At 33.8% G+C, this 21951-nt stretch overlaps 1 protein-coding gene across 2 annotated transcripts in view; it reads right to left on the reverse strand.

Annotated features, from left to right (window-relative positions):
- The window catches only part of LOC129797908 (uncharacterized), a 269671-nt gene that overhangs the window by 58046 nt on the left and 189674 nt on the right, over positions 1-21951 (reverse strand). For both annotated transcript variants that reach the window (XM_055840784.1, XM_055840785.1), the window contains exons 4-5: positions 9581-10287; positions 4911-5265 (exon numbers count right to left, since the gene is read on the reverse strand). In XM_055840784.1, the coding sequence (XP_055696759.1) occupies positions 4911-5265; positions 9581-10287 (1062 nt within the window). The remainder of the gene's footprint in view (positions 1-4910; positions 5266-9580; positions 10288-21951) is intronic.

Below are 21951 nucleotides of genomic sequence, written 5' to 3' on the forward strand. Positions count from 1 at the left end.
CGTATGAATAACATTATAAAGGGGCTTTACTTGGTACATATTTCGGGTAAAGTCAACAATAATTTGGGTCTTTGAGGTGCATTTGAAAATTTTTGAGGATAAAACTGCGGAGAACTTTTTCATACATCTAATTAGGATGAAGAAAAAAACGAAAAGGTGATGGTAAAACTTCTTAAAATGCTCCAATTTATGAGTCTGAATAAAACCGTTAAAACCACGAAAAACATTTTGTATAATCTATTAGGAAATACAGAATTTAACTTAATCAGTTCGAAGCTCGAACATTTCGTCGTATTAACAAATTTTCCATGCATTTTTCAAAAATACTACCGCATAACCTATGATAAAATTAATATAGAAAAAAAAACGGTAAAAATGCTGTTTTTCATAACAATCGGGTCATATGCATAACCGTCATAACCAAATTAAAATGTTTCTTTTTCAGTGACTCCGTAGTTTGCAAGCTGTGCTACGAAAATTAATTTCGCATATGGGATGAATAAAATTGTTTAGCAAGTTTAGCTATTTTTATGAAAATGGGCGATATCAGAATTTTCGTAAATTAATAAAAATACATTGGAAAGAGTGTGAAAACAAAATTTTAATGGGTATGGGTATCGACGGATGTGTATATTTTTCTATTTCTCTCGAGAGAGTTTGAAATAATTGGACAGATTTTTAAATAATACAAAAATCTCTATACACCGTGGTTACCTACAAATTAAGTTATGAAAAACGAGAAAAATTGTATGACGTCATTCACATGATTATCCTAAAATTTTGTCTCTCAGAATTTTAGGACTTTTTACTCCTTACTCTTCTCCTTCTCCTTCTCCAAAGACTGCATTTTTTTTCAGAAGCTTGGAATTCTTAAGTTTTTAGCACTTTGTTATCCAGAATTCTATCTGTCAATTACCGGAAAGATATTGGTTTTTGATTCTTGGTAACCCTCCTGTAGCTCCTGTAGTTAGATTTTAGAAGATTTTTCTTAACCTTCTCTCCAAATTTTCCAAAAAAAAAAATGTTTTTTTCTGTATAAATAGTAAACAATTCCAACGAAAGTCCATTTAAGGGGAGAGCCTGAATTATCATGCCAAAAATTGCATGTTTTTCGAGATTTGTTTTTAAGAAGAAGGAAACGATCAAGTTTCATGAAATTTTTGTTATATGATCTGTTCACACGTTTAAATTCAATTCAATTCAATTTGAAGTTTATTTCATGCCTAAAGATACAATGCTGTTCGTATTTAAGGCTATACAAAACTCATCATAAGTTTTAATTTTGTTTAGATTTGTGTGATATAAATTACATAAGTTCATTGCCTTTTTTTTTAAAAAAAATTCTGACGTTTCTGCCTACAAGGATAGGGGAAATTTTCTGTAAAAAGGCATTTTTTAAAGAAATTTCTCATAGTGTGTAGAGGCCATTAGTGTATTTTTTCCTGTTTTTGTACATATTTCGGGAGATAACTATGAAACTGCGTAGGTAAGGTAGTCAATTTGGGGTTTTCGGTTACCCATTCCATATTACATTGGCTTTTATTTTGTATTTGTATTTTTTCCTAATTCATTCCACAATGACAGAAAACACAGTGTTACGAATATGGGTAGAGGAGCCCCCACCCTTGTAACAAATGCACCCTGGCGGACCGACTACCCCCTAGGGGGTAAAGAAACCCATCCGTGGCCTCCAGTGAGTAAAAACATCGTGGCTTTCCTTAGTGATAATTTATTTCCCAACTTACAATCTCAGTCTGGGTATAATATCCGTGAATTACCCATCTTGGGGCCTCTGTAGACGTAGTTAGGGGTTGATGTGGCATCGGGGTGGTTGATGGCAAGCACCACAGGCGACTTGCCCGAATCGATCTCCCAAACTCCGACGATTCCACTGCCGTGTAGAGCTCTCTCTATTGCTGCCGGCGGTCATTGGGGCATCTTCAGTGTCCTCAGTGTTTAAGGGATGGTCCTCAGGTTACATCCCCTTATGGAAGAGGGTCTGCATCTCAACTTCTGCTGATCCCCAAGGCGACTCGCCCGGCTAAATTCTCTCACGGCAGGCGGATTCAACCTGAACCGTGGAATCGTAGAGACTCCATTCACAGGAACAAGGGGATGCGCGTGTCTGGTAAGGGTTGACACGGCTATTGCAACCCCAGGAGCTTCCCCATTCACACAGCCGGCGACTCACCACGCTGTGATTGATACCACAGGCAAATTGCCTGGGTTATAAAGGGGTAATTTAAAACTCCCTCCTTTTCTGTTTTCTCCACAGACATTGCCTTCAATGTCTTGCAAAGACATGAACGTTGCCCTCCCGAAGTATAGGCTTAAGTGTAAAAATCGTACTTAAGCGCACATACTGGAATTGTCGCCCCAAAATGGATGTTTGGGGCTATGAGGGATCCAAAGACGTGTTGTGGAGATAGGGGGGGGGGTTGTCTTGGATATTTCACAACCCCTAGACATTTAAAAGGGCAAATTCGTCACAACAGTATAAATTTCAAAGTTTTTTTGGCACGCTAGAAACACATGGGAAACATAGGAAATATTATGCCCCTGGTTTAACCGAGAAAAATCTGAGGAAATCGTGAAATCGAAAATTATCAAACATTTTTTTTGACATTATTTTAACATTATTTTTGGATAAATTTTTGACTTTAACACACTGTAAAAGATACCATTTAAAGTTAGTGCAGTGATAAGCTTAGATCAGCTTATAACTGTACTTCTCATAGCTTCCGTGAACACAGGGCTTAATTGAGACCCTTCAAAATGTACAAAAATATCTGAAAATCTTTAAAGTCGATTATTTTAGAAATTATCACTGTTAAAATACTCAAATTACACATCCAAAGACAGCCTCAAACTACCTAACATTTATGCTAACTTTAAAATACAAAAATAGTATGCCTAAATAATGATAGTTAATAATAAAATCGAATTGTATAAGCAAATTTCGAGAGAACTCGTAAAACACAGTAACGGAAAAGATACAGTTTTTCAAAAAAAAACTACTGTTATGGAAAATATCATACCCGTGAGTAGATATGTTTTTAAAATATTTATGAAGATTTCTCCTTCCAAACCGGATATATTTTGTGTAGTACGGACGACCGAACTCGAAAATTCCGGTTTATCCTTTTCTGAGATTTGAAAAACAAATCTGAGTAACGGAAAATGTCCATGCTTTGCACGATCCCAAGCTTCATAATGACTAATTTTTTCCTATGTTGTTCAATAAATGTGACTTATCGCACCTATATTTTAAAAACTATGAGAAAATGTCTTGTTTTTAAAATATATTGAGGAATTATATTCATTCATAAACATAGGAAAAATTTAGTCATTATGAACCTCGGGGCCGTGCAAAGCATAGACACTTTTCCCTATCAGAATTGTAAATATGAAGGAATAAGACCTAATTCAACTAGAAGAGAATTTAATTGTAAAAAAGAATAAGCCCGGAAATAATAATTCAGTTTAATTGGTTCACAAGTTATTTTTTAAATCTCAAAAATCGTAAAAAAATGGTGAAAACGCGCTTCACCGTTTTGAATGATTGCCCGAGTGCTTGCACATCTACTCGGAGCATCTTTGCTTTTGACTTTTTTTATCCTAAAAACTACCTCAAAATGACTTCTGAAATTGTGTGGCATATTCTTAGTTTATCGATTTTACTAATAAAAAAAATTAAATAGTTATTCAGGCTCACCCCTTGTCAATGTCTTTTCCCTCCATGAATTCCTTATAGCGATTTTTAATGTCAATTTATCAAAAGCCTTTGAAATTATTTCTTTAACTCATTTTATTAAATAATTTCTCGGCTTTGAGATGATTTTCTAAAGATCTATGAACTATAGTTTAAAACTGTAGAACATTTATCATCCAACAACAGCAATAGATTAGAAACATTCGCATATTGCTCTATATTGTGAGTTCGAGCATTCTGCAAAACTGGCAAGCTTTTCCATTGCTTTTTGGGTTAGAAAAGTAGATTTGTGAAGGTGAGAGAGTGTTAAAATAAATATAAATAATGAACTTTTGCGGAATCCCCAATTAAATACTCTTAATGCCAAGGATGCATATTTGTACTTTCTCTTTGTTATAATTGTATAAATATTCTAGAAAGATTTCTGCACATTTAAATGGCATATGGAAACAGAAATATCTCTGCTTTAATTTTCAACTGCAATTGTACCAAAAGGCTCCATCTTCATTAAATTGCCATGTACAGATATTAAAATGGAACTAATTTTCACATAATCCGCCTATGAATTTGGAATGTAGAAATTTTAATCCTTTAATATGCAATCATGAAGCCTTTGTAATTGGGCTTTGTTGAACTTTTTGGGAAATTTCGATGAAGACAAGGGAGATGCCAAGAAAGTTTCATTGGCTCTGGGTAAAATGGGGAAGAGGCAGGAAGAAGTTAACGAAATTCTGGGTGGTGATACACTAAATGGGGAATGTTTTGTATAGAAAATCAATAAATTAGGATCAATTATGAGGAGCGCAAAAAGGGCAACACTTAGTGATAATTTGAGGAAGTGGCTGTTGGATTGGGGAAAGATGTTTCCTTTCTCTCTCACATGGTATTCAATCATTCTATCAGTATCAGTACAAAGATTGTTGGTCTGGAAGCGACAAGCTAATAGACGGCATGATGTTTTTATCCCCATAGAGGATAACTTTCGTCCTAAATTGGCTTTTGTATGGTCACTAGGAAGTTTTCCTGAATTTTTCATCAAACTATCAGATTCCTCTTGAGAAGTATAAAGTGCTCAAGAGTGGGTGCACTTGGACAAACTCCTGGGGGGGATGTCTGTTTCTGGGAGGGTGGGATTAAATTGGAGAAGCAATAGCTTTGGGAGAGAGCATTTGGTAAGCAAGAAATGTGTTAAACTCACCACTGACGGGTAACGTTGGTACACAGTCCATACGGATGTCAGCTACTGCACCAGAGATGGCTTGACTCACATACACGAAACAGTACTCCACATATTTTTCAGAGAAGAGGTCACAATCGAAATGCAGAGAATGCTGCCCACGGACGACACGTTGCTCCGTGACGTAGTGCAGTGATGTCGGTGGCGCCAATGAGGCAACATCTGCACGCAATTTAGCAAATAAACGGACACGATCCGCCTGATCGAGGATGCATGCCGGATACTCAAACAGCACCCCAATGCCACCAGTCATTGGATCGCATGGGAATATGCTGCGGGCGTGAACGTTGAACACAAATTGGTCGCTCCAATCAGCCTGTGAATCAAAGGCATGGCGTTAATGCAATATCTCTCTAGATTAGAGATGGAAAAGCCCCACGGGGAAAAATGCAATTTCTCTAGAGCTCCTGAACATCTATCTCCTACTGTCCCCCACCAAAAAACCTTTCTCTCACCCCAATCTGTCCACCCCCTTTGGCTTTGGATGCATCAGGAAAACTATATTTTCCTTCTTGCTCTCTTTCTCCATATCCTGACCTATAAGACCTCGAGGACAGAGAGTTTGGCAGCAATACACTGAGGAAAAAGCACAACATATACCCGCGATTCATACCATGTATTCCATTCTAATGTTCTACCCTTTCTCAGCAATATAGCGCCCTAATTTAATTTCTTACTCTCAGGCCTAAAAGGGCTGCTAATAGGAACATTTGGTGGTTAATTATTTCATCTTTCACCCTTAATGACAACTAAGGGAGATGGAATGTCTCCAAGAGTGTACTTGGATGCTGTTATTCTTAATTTTCACATTAACAGAAGGGATTGTTTAAAAATTGCCCTTGTTACCCATGTTCCAAGAAATTGTCTAATTATGAAAATAACCAGAGAGGTTAGTACATAGTGGATCTTAATATTTCACATGAAAAGAATGTTGGATGAACTGTGACAAAATAAAAGAATTCATTAAGCAAATTAAAGTCATTTTCATATCATGACAAAATCTAGTTCAGGTTGATTTACAGTGATAAAAACTCAATTAAGGACAAAATTTCTGAATTAATTATTGATTATTGTCCAAAAACCTTTTTCCACAATTTGTCCTTTACATAAAAAATTTCAACACTGAGTAATACACCCAACGAAATTTAATTAAGAAGGTGGCATGAAGTCGGTGGTGTGTAGGTCCGATCGCCCTAGATTTTTCTTGTACTAAATAGCTCTGCATAACAGAAATTGTACTTATACATACTTATTTTTTTTACAAAAAATCTAGGTTTTGAATTAAAAACTTTTTGTAGCAACTGGAGAAGGTCCACATCCGGACCGAAAGCTCTGGGCAAGACAGAAAATTTGTTTTTCTTCTTGAGGTGAAATAAATTTCCACTGGCGATTACCGGAAGCGTCCCCATAGAAAATCTAGGTTGATCAATCCTATACAGCACCCATACTATTCATTTGATTCTACGGATTCTACCATCTTAACTGAATTTCGTAAGATATATTTGTTACTCAAAGCACCGCTTAAGTAGGGACAGAGAGAATTCGTGAGAAGTTACAATTTTTGCCAAATAAAAATATAGGCAAAAGCAAAATATGATTTATTTATTTTATTTTGGGATAATACCACTTCTTTCGTAAACAGTTAGCTGAGTTTTGAAACTATCTATGAATGTAAGTCAAATGATTAATTCTAAATTTCATATACTCTCCCTAAATGTTAAAAATATGTTTACAAAACCAAAGTTATTGAACGTTGTATGTGATCGTAAATAAATCAATAATGCCTCACAAGATTAGGACATGATAGAGCTAAAGGTTAAAGGTCTTTATCTACAATTGTTTGACCTAGGAGTTTGCTATTGGCTAGAAGGACAGTTGGATAAACGGAAAATCAACGTGAGTTTATTTCTTACTCAGGCATTACTTGATTCGGGTTTTGAAAAAGGGGCTTACAACATGGTTATTCAAAAGAATTATGAAATTAAGAGTTTACAAGTATTTTTACAGTAGAAAGTCCTAGAGCCCGGAAAAACTAACTACAGTAGAGCCTTCCAAAAACAAACGCTTGAAGGGTACGAATAACATTTCTGACCTCTCAAATTTGAATGATATTTTCAAAATTAACAGAATTTATGTGAGATTAAATTTTATTTTGAATAAAAATCATGTGTTTTCTTTGTGCATACGTATTTCCTTTTCATTTTATCAAGTGTGCAAATATTCAAGAAAGCTGCAGGGAAATATGGTTCTCTATCATCTATAACACTGTTTCTTTTTAATCTTAACCCCACATTTTCCATTTTGAACTCAACCGTCGTCGTTCGAATTTGAGAGATTCAGACAGATTTCAGAGACCGTACTGTATCGACTCTACATGACTTTAAGCCGGTCTTCAGACTAAAGGTTTGGCCCAGTTCCTGAAGGTCTCGAAACCGTAAATAGCAACCCATTTTATTTGTTTTTCAGAATTTAATTGTATATTAGTCCTTAATAATGCAATCCTAAATTAATTTTTTCCAAAAAAATCTGGATTGATAAGAAATTATACAACAGTTAATTATTGACTAAGCCTTAGTTAGGTCTATAGCCCGTATTAGATACGGAGTTTGATGCTCTTTTTATTTTCCTCTTCTCCGACAAGACTTATTTTTCTTCTCCTCACATGGTTTCACATCTCAAGCACTCGTATATAGGTGAAAGAACATAAAACTTTTAAATAATGACCGTCATGATTATTATACAAAAACGGCCACTAACAAAATTGGATAAAAATATAGTCTAGTTACTGAAAATATAAATTTTATTAACAAAAGCAATTGCAGAGCTTTTTTTTAATTTTATACTTCAGTACTGTCCTTGATATGGGTACGAGGTCATGTGAAAATATTTCATAAAATTTCGCGATCAAGAAACTAAGAATAGTTAAGGGTCAAAAGGAATGAAAATCACCATATTTTCCCTATTTTTTTGGAACATAATAAATTTTTAATTCAATTTAGGTTCTTATGCATATAAAGGTATAATATTTTAATTATATTTTTTGATAGTACGAGTTTAATTCATAAGCTAACAGGGAATATTTAATATTCATTATTATTATTTATTATTGCTAGTCTCGCAATCGCTGGAAGTCAATGGAAATTGTCTGTGTTTTTGGAAATTATTTCACACGTTATATGCTCCATGCGATTTCGAGTTGTTCATATCTTTGACTATTCAGGTTTTTGGATTTCGGGACTTAAATATTCGTTTTCTTTTAAGATTGTTCAAATTTGTTGTAGACTTAGATTATTAGGAAATATCATCATGGTAAGAGAAGTCTTTCAGGCTTCGAACACTTCATATTTTTCCATATTCCTTTAATGAATCTGACCTAAGTTTTTCAGGAAATTTGTGAATTAGGACTAGTTATAAAAATATTTTGCCATAGATCAGATTCATTAAGAATATAGTAGAAATATAGAATGTTCGAATCCACAGTATATGCAAATCCTGAAAGACTTCCCCTATATGATATATACTAATGTTTATCAATAGAATATTAATAACAAATACAGTTTTTCTAAAATTAATAAAAATATTCACAACAGTAGAATAGCGTTCTTCAGTATTTGGCTGAGCCTGTGCCTAAGATCATCGTGACATTTTTTGTGACAATTTATTATTTTATATTCTTTTAAGAAAATTGAATTAAGTAATTAGGAATATTTTATACGATCAGTCCTTAAAAATCACTGTCAAAAAAACATAAGGCAATATATTATGGGAATTATACGAATTTCAGGCCTAAGGTTTAGCCTATAATGGCTTAGCTTACCCTATTTATTATAAAACAATATATAGGGAAAGTGGCCTGCCTTTGAATGCTTAAATTTTTCTTTTATTTCCCAAAGCTAAAATTCCATTTTGTTAATCGAAGTTAATAGAAAATTGTTCACAAAATAGAATTTTTGCTTTGAGAAATAAGAGAAAAATTTAAACATTCAAAGGCTGTCGCATTCAAGGGCAGACCACTTTCCCCTATTGGAGAAAATTTTGACTAGGGATTTGAGTATTATGGTCTCTACATAATGGGAGCAATTTTCGTCAAAAAATGCTTTTTTGAAGGAAATTGCCTGAACTGCTGTAGGTGGAAACGTCAAAATTCTGTCAAAAATGCAATTTTTGACGAAAATTGCTCCCAATGTGTAGAGGCCTTTAAAAGCAAATAATTCATTAAATTCTAAGAATATAATACAATTCCAGTCTTTTTTTAGGATACTGAAACCTTCGGGAACTGTGATAAATCTTTAGTTAGAAGATACCATTATTCTGGTATTTTCGAAGACAATCTTCGTGCAGATGTTTCAACATAAATTGTTGTTTTTTGATATAAAACTCTCTTTTTCCAAATACAAATTATTTCTAAAAACATTAGAGTAAGAAAGACATTTTCAATGGTGTTGGCAAGGATTTGACGATTAGTTAGTTTTTGCCTTATTAAAATTCAGTTTGATGTGCACAAACTCAGAAAAAGAATTCTTAAAGAGAACTTTGAAAATTTTCTGTATTCTCTAAATTTTATAAGGACAAAAAAATTTCTGTGAGTGTTATTTGAAATAGGAAATTTTATCGGAACCCATTAAACCTACCTTAATAAATGCTGATGCGGATACTATGTTGGGTGTGGGTGGTGTTGGGCGTAATTTGAGCACATAGTGTCCGGCAAGACCAAATAATTCACACCGTAGCTTAACGATTCGAGTCCGTGGGAAACCCCTAACTTGTTCAGCATATAAAATCTGCGACTTGGTTACATTCATACTGTCACAATAAATCTCGTGGCCACAGTAGTTGAGCTCAAGCCAGAACTCGGGCACATCCAAAGAGTCTGTATTTGGGAAGTTACACTCAACACTAGGAAATTCCAAGATAACATCCACCGGCTCCTGTGGATACGTTCCAATGGATTCCGGTGTTACACTTAATTTAGCCATTGGCCATCTCACATCTAGTTGCTGCCTAAGACGCTCCTTTGGCGGATTGTCACTCCGACTGGACTTCTGGGTGGTGACATCACTACCCACAACTTCAAACTCATACAGTCCACCACGGAGGAAATACTGGCAGGGAACTGTGATCTGGGTGACGTTGGAAAAGGGATCTGGATAGATGTCAATGATGCCAACTGTTGTGCGGGATGAATCCTCGATGCGTGTTATATGCAGACGATGATCCTGGTTTTTGTGACCCAAATCATCCAACTGGACATTCTGCAGCTGAACACGTAAATCGCCCTCAAGTGCTGTATATGTCACTGGTACCAGTAATCGTCCTCTCTTGAGAGCATTCACCATGTCTGTAATTGGCAAACAAATACCATTAATTTTTTAAACCATCATTTACAGACCCAAAAAAGGATAAATCAATACGCCATGAACAATGTATGAAGCCAATGAGGCTGAGACTAACTTTCCAACGAGAAAAAGAGATTAAAAATTCTCACCAAGGGATGGAACAAAGGAACTAACATATGTATGCCAAAACTCCATATCCCCCATATCCTCCATTCGCCCCAAAAGTCAACCCCAAAAGCTCTGAAAATTACTCCAAAGTATGACAACAAAAGTTACTCTTTATTTTTGGCAAACATGCCCCCACGTGGATTTGTTACTTATGTAAAAGGGGAGACATGCTAGTTGTACAATTTCCTAACTATACTTTTCCATTGCAGTAGAGGGAATCCTATACGGAAATTATCTACATATGTACGGTGCTTGGGGTGGATGCAAAAGTGAACATCAGTTGTGCATTAAAGTTCAACGGCTCAGTTGGAAGTAGTTTTCACAATTTTTCCTTCGATGATACCAAACAGGGAAGAATTCATCACATTTCAGCTGTGAGTGTTTTTAGTACAAGAGTTCACATCTTTTGTGATTCAGTCAGGAGGAAAATACCTTTAGATTGCTATATACTTAAATGCTTAGTAAAATGTATGCTGTTTTGTATATAATGTTATAGTTTAGACTGTACAAAATGAAACTATACTTTTAAAGTTTGTTGGATTGTTAATTTTTTAAAAATACTAAAAGAAATTTGTTGAGAAGTTACCAGTTAAGAGAAGTAGTTTAGCAGAATGTTCGAACTTATGGACACACTTACGATTTAAGCCTATAGACGGTTTAACGCAATTATAATAAAAATAATGATTAGACCCTAGCCCCTGGCAAGTTGCCTGAAATTTGAAGTCACTTTCTCATACTTTGATTTAAATTTATATGGGATTTTTTTTTGCACTCGCAACCGTTACGCTAAATATCTAAGAATTAAGAAGTTTTTTCGTATTATAAGATCCCTTGCCGCGTCGAGAGATAAATATACTAAATTTTTGTTTATACATTTTTTTCCTCGGAGCACTGTGAACTGAGTCCGAGATTAATTTAGGAAATTGGCTTCAAATTGCTCCATATAAAAAAGCCAACTTGCCGTGTGCTTGATTAGACCACATTCTCATCAACTTCCTACTAAACCGTATAAACTTTTTTTTGACTCCCGCATCATTTAGTTTAGACTAATCAATTTTTTTGCAGTTTAATTATGGGAAACTAATATCGTATTCGTGAATTTGATCATTTTACAAGGTTTTTTTTTTAATTGATACTATTTTTGATGTACTTATAAGAAAATCCATTGTGGGAATAAGCCGACGTTAATTGCAATCAACAATAGGGAAGTCAGGAAGTCGTCGGGAAGAGACAATCACTCAGGGAAACACATCAACTATCTCCGGAGCTTTCGGCTCGGTCTCCAAGCCTTCATCAGTGGTCAAGTCTTGCAATTTTTCTCTGAGACTTGTTCAGGGTTTTGGTCAGGATTACAACAGGGCATAAGAGGGAATGGGGACAATATTCTTACACTCTCTTTTACAATTTTTGTATTACTTGGCACAATTTTCGGATCTTCCTCTTATTCCCAGCAAGACCCAAGACGAAGGAGAAGATCCAAAAATTGTGCTAAGTAATACAAAAATTGTAAAAGACAGTGTAAGAATATTGCCTCCATTCCCTCTTATGCCCTGTTGTAATCCTGACCAAAACCCTGAACGAGTCTCAGAGAAAAATTGCAAGACTTGACCACTGCGATGAAGGCTTGGAGACCGAGCCGAAAGCTCTGGAGATAGTTGATGTGTTTCCCTGAGTTATTGTCTCTTCCCGACGACTTCCGGATTTCCCTATTGTTGATTATAAGAAAATCCATTCTACTTAAAGTTTACTTAAAATACGGTTTAAATGATTCTAAGTCCAATTATCGGTCAAAAAGCCTAGAGAAACTTATGGAATGGAAGCAGACTTTCAGCAGATAACCTCGAAGTACTTCGCTCGAAGTTCATACGAGTTGTAGCATTTTACGACACCTTTCATTCCGCAATCAGTAATCAGTGTTAGCCAGAGCGAGAATTATAGTAATTTTATAGTAACTATTTTTCGACTTCCTGGTGTCAGAGAAATCTGAAGGATCAAGTTTTTAGATTAGAATTTTTACAATTTTTGATCGAAATGGTCATAAGTTCTAGAGTTCAATCACAACATATTATAAATTTGGGTCCGATGGAATATAGCCATCCGTGGTCCGATATATTTTATCGGGTATAAAATAATAAACTATTACTGAGTTGTTGTTCCCTCAACAAGCCTTTAAAATATTCAGAAACGGATGGTAGGACAAAACTGTCACGAAAAACGATTTTTAGTCCATGTCTTACTCATGATATCGTCGATTGCGTCAATCGTTATCGTATTAGCTACTAGGGGAAAGCGCACTACCTTCGGACGACTCAAGCTTCGGACAATTCAATTTTTTCTCTATGTTCCTTATGGATTTCACCCATCTTTTATGAAAATTTGAGGTATTAGACTACCTATTAATATATGATATTATAATGGGCCAAATATTTATATAACACATTGAAAAAAAAAATGATTTGTGCGAAGCATAAATCGTCCGAAGGTAGCGCGCTTTCCCCTACTTCCCCACCAAAATCATGTTTCTTGGTTTACTTCGAAAACGGCTCCTACGATTTCTTTCATTTTCGAATATGTTTTGGAGGTAGTCAAGGCGAATATTTCGTCCTTGGATACCTATATTCGAAAACCATTTAGAACATAGGCAACTATGATCGAAACACATTTCTGTGTTGAGTCATCGAATTTAACTACTTCGGAGATTGGAGGGCCTATTTTTCTTTGTTTGTTTTAATCGATTAACCGTTTTAACCGATTTGTTTCAATTTGGATTTTTCAAAGATATTGAAATTTACATTCTGGCTGTATTGGACTTAATCGGCAGTGATTCAGTAATAAGGTAAAGTGCCCTTGCTCGACCGGTAGATTTATTTATTCAATTTATTTATAGGGTAAGTGTGCCAAATTTCGGCATAGTTGCATGCAAGTGGCAAAGTCTCAAGTTTGAAATATAATATTTTTAATACAAATTGATTTTTTTTATTCATTTTTCTTAAAGCGTGTTGCAACCTTGTAGACAATTTATCGTCTTTATTTACTCTAAAATTATTCTTAATACATTTTAAAATGAATAAAAATGTAGACATAGCTTTGTTGCCCTATTTCGGCCACCTTCATTCTCATAGTTCTTTGCCCTTCGGGAATTCTTCCAAAATCTTTTTCACGTCATCTCGCTTGTCGAAGCTACATTTTTGTTATTCTTTTGCATTGTATAATCTTTAGAGTAAGAAAAAACTTGAAATTCATGGAAATTAGAGGAACAAAAAAGGTGGCCGGAATTGCAAGCTGGCAGGAATTTGGCACACTTACCCTATGTGTTATAATATTTTGCGTATGATCTAACATTAATAGGTCAATTATTCCATGAATTATACGAACCAGTAATAAATTCATATAAATTGATGAAATTGACCATCAAACATTCAAAAATTAGCCCACCTGTCGAATCGAGTAACCCGGTCGAATGAGGGTACTTTACCTTATATGCGAAAATAATTTTGTTTTCACGGATTTAATTTTTTATTTGTTCGTATGCTTGTTACTCATGCTAAAATATTGTAAAATATGTAAAGCGGTATGAGCGGTATATACCCAAAAAGCGTGAAGAGATAATGCACGGACAGCTCTTTCTCGTGAGTTCGAGCAGTCCGCAAAGCTGGGATGCTTTGCCATCTCTTTTTTTTACGTTTATGACAAAGACCATTACTTTAGCGTTAGCTTGTGTGACATGAGATAGATGCTTCTGGAAAAAATACGTGTACGTATCAGGAGTTATCAGTTTATTTAGTTACCTTTCCTCTAATTGATTTTCCATCAATTGTAAGCTTTATAGACGTTTGTGTAGAAAAGAGTACAACAACATAATAAAGAAACGTAACTAACAAAATAATCAAAGGTTCGAGAAAAAGTAATTGTCTTTTTAAATGAATTATTCTAGTAGTTCATTTACTATTACTAATACTATTAAGGAATTGTTATTGACAGACAATCTAGCAAATTCACAATAATCTATTAATTGAAACAAAGAGCTCAAGTTAAACTTCTTTACTCTTTTAGTATCAATAGATCTTGAACATTGCTGTACAAAATAGTTGCAGAGAAACTTTCATGACATCCACTGCAACTTGATTCAAAAGTTCACCTGAAAATTGAATACGCCCGTATTTCAATTTAATCAAAGAGATTCTCCAACATCAAAAGCAAACCTCGCTTAACATGGAATCTTTTACTTATCTCATTTAAACCAAGGGTAAAAATTATATGGATTAAGCTCAGGAACACTATTCAAAATTAAATTATTTTTAATCACATTATGCCCCTTTTGACATAACCACCACACTGACATTTTTTTTTCATTTCAGGTTATCATGCGATGCGACAAAAATAAATCCTATTAGCATCTCTTTGTCATTTTCATGTTTTTAATTACCGGCGGAAAATTTAATTCAAACGGACAGTAATTAGTAAAATATTTATTTTGGCTATTATTAAAACAAATTGAACTCTGTCCTTTTGTAACATAGCGTATTAAAAAGTCAACGTCAATTTGTAAATTGCTCGCAATCATTTTTCAAATTATTCGTCATTTTCGTGAATGCAAAATTATATTATGAATTTACCATGAATGAAAGTTTTCCAGCTGCTTTGGTCTACGTCATAAAAAAAAATTGGGTATATGAAAATAATTTTGGACTTTGTATTTGCATCTGATACAATGGTTAAACTCAATCTAAAATTAAGAGCATTTTCTGCAAAGCAAAAGTTTTGTACAGATGTCATTGCAATTTTTCTGTACTTTTTAATTCTGACACTGTGTCAATAAAATATTTTTCAATGTTGGATAATTTACAAAAAAAATTATACTATATCTGTTATTGAGTCTTAAATAATTTTATCTGTCGATGTCGAAATTTTTCAACACATTTTAAAATATAAAAAGTGGATAAAGTCTTAAAATTTCAAGTATCAAATTCAATCGGAATATTTTATATTTATTTATTTCAAATGAAAATCTATTTTCATTTGAAAAAATAATATTTTTATATTTTCTTGTAATAGGAATATTTTAATACTATATTGATTTTTTAGAAATATCTCAATGATTCTATAACTATTTCTACCTATTCCGGTTAAAAGCAAATTTATATCTCAATAAATTTTCATCTTCTGATCCTATATTTACTTTTGATAGCTTCCTTTGAAAACATTTTATTGCATCATCAGAATATTCTAATAGCAAAGCTTTGATATAGTAAATAAATAGGGAAATCCTCATTGATTGTGAGGGTTAAGTGGTTTATTAAATATACATTACACAACAAAATTCCCATTTAATAGGAATGAAGAGCTTAATGACTAAACAGAGATATTATGATACTAAAGTGTATCTTGCCCAAAATGACTCTACTTCGTATACATTCCTCCTACTTATATAAATTTGAGTAGAGTGGTGGCGTAAATTATGGTCAGTTGAATATTTAGGTTTTACTCAAAAAATCACATTGAAAAATTACAAAATAAGCACTATTTTTTATAATGTGATATAGGTTTCAGTGAAAGTAGTTCACTATGAACTAACTATGACTAACAAGTAAAGTGCGGAACAGATAAATATTAAAATTTGTCTATGGGTCAGTTATATTCCTTTTGGAACCGCTGCACCTAGACCACTTATTTGGGCCCATTATGCACTCCCCATTCTCCTGTTCTATCTTAACCTCCAAGGCGGGTAAACCTACGCTATATCACAATGCTCTGTGTGCGTTCTGATACATACAGTACCGCTTTATATCACGGTAGACCAGCCTCGGTTTTTGGATCTGGGCAGTGAATGTGTATTTGTATTCGACTAAATTCTGCACGTTGAAACTTATTTCCTATACCAACCTTTCGTTTTTAGGCGGTACATTCTTAATGCATTAGCATTACTTTTCCATTCATTCACTGGACGAATTCGAGACTAATACAGCAGCTGAAAAATCTTCAGCTGCCTAGTCTCGAACCCGAGACCTCACAGCCTTAAAGTCAACTACTCTATCCAGTATCCACTGATCCACTGAGGCCCGCTAGAGTGTTGATCAAGTTAAACTTCTATTTTCCCGATATAGTGCTCGAAGACCTTAATCTCTTTCACTGCATGCCTTATTTTCTGTAGTAAATCTTTTAAATTGATTTTTAATTGTATGGCTTTGAAGGCTATTTATCAACGGTAAGACGGTGGCGGACGCATGGTAGCGGGGGTTATACGAAGTTGAATAAATTATTATTATACGAAAACGACAGATTTTTGAAAGTGTTTAAACTCATCCGGATGTTCAATTATACTTGTAATTGTTAATACGCAGGTGCTTACTTATTTTTTTAAAATTAGATGTATTTTTTTCTAAAAATTCTGTCTAAAATTTTACCTATATCTCGTAAAACAATTTTCTAACCTTTATCAATGAGTTTCCTAAGTTGTTTCAAATAAGAATAATTAAAAATTCAAGATAGGAACATACCCCATCTTCTTGCTTCAATCAAGAATAAATTATAAATTTGATAATAAATTAAAGTTCTAGGTAGTAGCATGATTATGGTGGCTATAAGCCATGACTCCACCCTAAAGATAGGAAGTATACAGTGATTGAAATATTCCATTTGCATCTTCTTTGGCTCTCACTGACTTAATGAGAATGTCACATTGAGTTGACTTTTGTGCTAATTGAGTTTAATATCATTTAAGTATTTACGGGAATTAACAAGAAGAGTGATACTTTGTATTAGGTTATCAAGTGTTAGAGAATTGGGAAACAAGATTTGATTTAGTTATTAATGGAGAATAACAAATTTATCATCTTATTTCGAGTATCTATTCTTAGGTAGAAATACTTAAATTCGCAATTCGACTTGTTCTCTTTGGAATCCTTGTATTATAAATCTTATTCAATTTCAGAAGTACATGACAGATGATTGTTGGATACCTTTTTACTGTTATATTCGATTAGGTATTCAATCTACGTCTTAATATCCTGTATTTTACATGCTCAAAGTATTTTCCATTGCAGAATTGTATCAATGGAAACGTAAAATATATCTTTTGGCGTTTTCCATTGAAAGTTTACGTGGAAAATGTTCTTATTTTATAAACTTACTGCTATTGTAACATGCCTGACAAAAGACATAATCTTTTCACTCCTTCTTCCAAATTGTACTTTCAAAGTGAAGGAGTATTTTGAGAAAATATTGGTTGAAGGAGCATTTCCGAAAGGTGTTACTTTTCACAATGTTGCGTCTCTTGAATTCGGCAAAATTGGTAATTGGCCCGATACATTTTGCTTCTCAACATATTCCACTTTTCTTTTCTGCCTCAGCGCAACACAAGGTGAGGTAATCAAATAACACAATTTCGAAGAAATTTAATTCAAGTCACGATTTTCCAAAACAAATACATAATTTTCATTTAGTGCTCTTCGACCTCGTCTCCCAAATAGCATCAATATGAAATGTTATGCCTCCAAGGTACATCAAGAAGAAACATTACACAATGGCAATGTTCTAAGATGTCTCTCGATACGAATTATCGATAAGGTGTGAATAATTAAATTTGGTGTATTGATTTGTACAATTGTCTACGATAGCTTTACCGAGCAATTGATATGGGATTCTAGGTCGTTAAACAAGTGTTGCATCATTCAGGTGTACAACGCTTGTATAAATTGTACCAATTAGATGATGCGGTGATGCGATATGAAGCAAACATTTTATCAAAATGTCAATGCTATACTTCCCCCCCAGAACCATGGAATATTCTCCAAGACTACATTCATTCATGTTGTGCAATTTGCAGTACAAAAAAAGGCATAAAAAGAAGCAAAACCATTTTCTATTTCCGACGACTCGCAATCTCAATTGAAAGCTTCTGTGGAAGTTGCCAAGTTGAATGCCAAGGAATCAACGCAAGGGAAAAAGATTTTTACAAAATAAACGAAGACTTCACGTCAATCAATGGAATGTTTTGATTGGTTGTGTTGTAGGTGCTTTAAGTCTTCTGTACCATTGTCACATTCATTTCTCAATCATTTATGAAGGGCTCTTCTAATTTTTATTGCTCGAACTCTACTGAGAAAAGAGTAACAACTTGACAGAAGCTTTCTTTTTAAATTTTTATTATCGCACTTTTAAAATCTTACTATTTAACTTGTTAAGTAATGCCCTAGGCACACTTACGAGTTAAACCGAGAGACAGATTAGACAGAAACTGATGGAGATATAATCTGATGATGATCTGATTATAATTACGTTAAGCTGTCTCTCAGCTTAAGTTATAATTATAAGTATATCTACGCCATAAACTTCGTCCACTATCATTTTAGGTTGTACTGTTGTATATTTTAATCTTCCCTATAACTAAAAAACCCAGAATGAAGAACGAACTACTGGGTCATGAGGAGAGGTTATATTAGAGTATCTTTTGTTACCAAAGTCAGAAAGATCGAGGGTTGCAATCATCATTCATTAGCTCTTATTATTCTACATTAAGGGGCCATAGCCCCTGTTAGATTATGTCTTTGTAAATGGAAGATCAATATTAAAATAAGTGCTATATCTTGTTTCCTTTAAAATCATAACCACTGAAAAATTTTGTGATAAATCAGATAAAGGAAATTTATGCAAAGTACTGAATTCCCTTGCCCCAAACTCTCACTGTATGATAGTCAGGGTTGATCCTTTACCGCCAATTTTTACGAGCTAAATGTTCTAGAGGATCAGCCTGTTCTTATTTGGGACTTAAACCTACACGGTAAAAAATGTCGGCACGTATTTGTTCCAAAAATTAGCTCGTCCACACACACCATAATTTTTGGCATAATCTTGTTCATTTTGTGAGACTCAAAAAGATACCCAATATTAGTAACGAATTTGTTCCAATAAATAGCTCGTCCAGTATAAAATCGTATCTTTCCTCCTCTCACACTCAATCACCCGTCACCAACGAAGCGAGGAGGACGCCACATCTGTGGTAATTTTCGTGCTACATGGTTTCACTTTTTTGATTCGAGATTCCCTTTCCCTCCTCCTGCCAGCACTCGCATATGATTTCGTCATGCACGCGTCTGTATAAAACACTCTTCAATTGATTCTTATTTGATGTTCCTTATGAACTTTCGCCACCGAAATCCATCTCGACTGAAGTATAGGCCTTAACTGTAAGACGAAATCACTTACACGGATTTGTTCCCGACAATGGGAACAAAAAGATTCCCCATATGAGTAACAATTTTGTTCCAAAATTTACCTCGTCCGCGGACATCGAAAATTTTTGGAACAAATATGTTACAGATGTAGGAATAATATTGTTATAAAAAATATGTACTAATTTGTTCCTGACAGTGGGAACAAAACAGCCGAGTGCAACAAATTCTGTTCCAAATTTCGAGAACAAATTAGTGTAAAACGAAATCAACTCAAATTTGTAGACATTCCACTGCACTGTATCAAAACGGTTCCAAAAACAACTCTAACAAAATTGTAACTGTATTTTGTAACGAAACTGTAAAGAAAACTTTTTGGAACAAACAAATATCTTCTCTAGGTACGAATTGATTCCAAAAAAATTTGTTCCAAGGAAAACTTGTTCCAATATTTTGGTCAGTGTCCAAAAGTTTTTACCGTGTATAAGAACGATTAGCACTGGTGACCCGATTTTTTTTCTACGTCCTTTTGAAGTTATGTTTTCTTCTGAATAGTTAGAAAAAACATTTTTCTCAAAAATTATATTTTCTCTCGTCCTTGAAAATTTAAGATAGTTTCTAGTACGAAAAAATACGAAAGACTTGAAAGGTATTGTTTAATACTCACAATGCATTTATTCTTTAAGGGGTCAGGTGGGTCAACAAAATTAAAAAAAGGAACCAGGATATATTCTCAAAATTAGCATAATAAAAAAATTACCTAATTTAGGCTTTAAAGCATATAAAAGTAGAATACTTGAACTATATTTTTTGAAATTTTCATTACAAAATTTTCAAAATTCAGATATTAAGACGTGATTTTAGGAGTTTTGAAAAAGATTTTTGAAAAAAAAAACTTATTTTTCGATCCACAAGATTTTTCAGATAGCGTTATCTGATATTAAAAACGCAAGTATTTCCTGTTAGCTGATGAGTTAAACTCCTTGAATGTCTTCCTTGAACGAATGATTTTGTGTTACCTTGATCACAACTTATTCTACAAGACTAAATGTGGTGTAAAATACGTTAAAATAATATTTTTTGTATAAAATTCTCCCAAAAATTCAAAATTCATGTTTTCCAAAAATCTTTCGTCCAAGGCCTACCCAAGAAGCAATTTTTTTCTTAATATAGTCTTGTAGAATTCCCTAAGTAAGGCATTGTAGAATCAAAAATCGTTTTATTTGCATATAACGCTCTTGGTTCCATCACTAAGATTACTATAAGTAAAGTGGCGCACTCTTAAGAATCTTAAGAGCGCCTATAGGAATTTAAACAGAAAATTCTCACTTTAAGTCTTTTAAAAGTGCACTAAAAGACTTGTCTTAATACTTGGTTCTAAAAGGCAGCTATTTTGTTTTTTGGGTAGTATAAAATTAGCTATCAGAAAATATTTGAATTTTGGATTACAAATAAACCTACTCCAAGAAATCTTGTCCATCAAAAAGTAGGTTTTTTTTTCAAAAACCGTCTCCAAAAGTCAGGATCAGGATCAAAAGTATTAATTTTTAAAATTTTAAAATGCAAATTTAAGAAAATATAGTTAAAATGTTGTATCTTCATAATGCTTTAAGAGCTCGAATTAATTTTTTTTTTATTATGTTGAAAAGATATGTCAAGGAAATATGCTGTTTTTTAGTTTGCGCTAACCACATAACCCCTTAAGCAAGTCCCACTGGAGGCGTGGTCGTTTTTAATGCTTTTACATCTCAGGCTTCTCCCAAGATAAAATGCTTAGACTTATGAGCTGTATTACTAAATCTGATTCGAACAACTTTGGGCTCATTTTGTAGATCTTTTAATTGGTTCAGATATATTATGTACCGGGAAATTTACAAAAAAGATTATTTGAAACCAATTCTGTAGGCATAGCATTTTGGGATTTATAAATTAAAGAATTTCGCAAAGCTGATACATTTTACCACTGTTTTTAAAGTATTGTCCTGAATTAAAAAATGGCTTTAAACCAACTGTTAATGATTTTAAAGAATATTTCACGGAAAGATGTAATTTGTCTTGGAACAGTACATCAATCCCATGTAATTTTTCCCATTGGAATACGGTTTCCGAACTTGATTCAAGTACCCTTAAATAAGATCATCAACTCCATGCTTTCTTTGTTGAAGAAAACCCCATCACTGAGAATGGGTCGTGAGAAAGTGAACCAACAATATTTCAAGTGATTCAGTGAAACGTAAAAAAATATTCATAGTAAATACTTTCAAGCTTGGAGCATCTATTTTCAATTTCTTTGAAATTCTTCACATGTTTTCTTCGAATATTCAAAAG

This window comes from Phlebotomus papatasi, chromosome 1, assembly GCF_024763615.1.
Source record: "Phlebotomus papatasi isolate M1 chromosome 1, Ppap_2.1, whole genome shotgun sequence".
NCBI lineage: Eukaryota > Metazoa > Arthropoda > Insecta > Diptera > Psychodidae > Phlebotomus > Phlebotomus papatasi.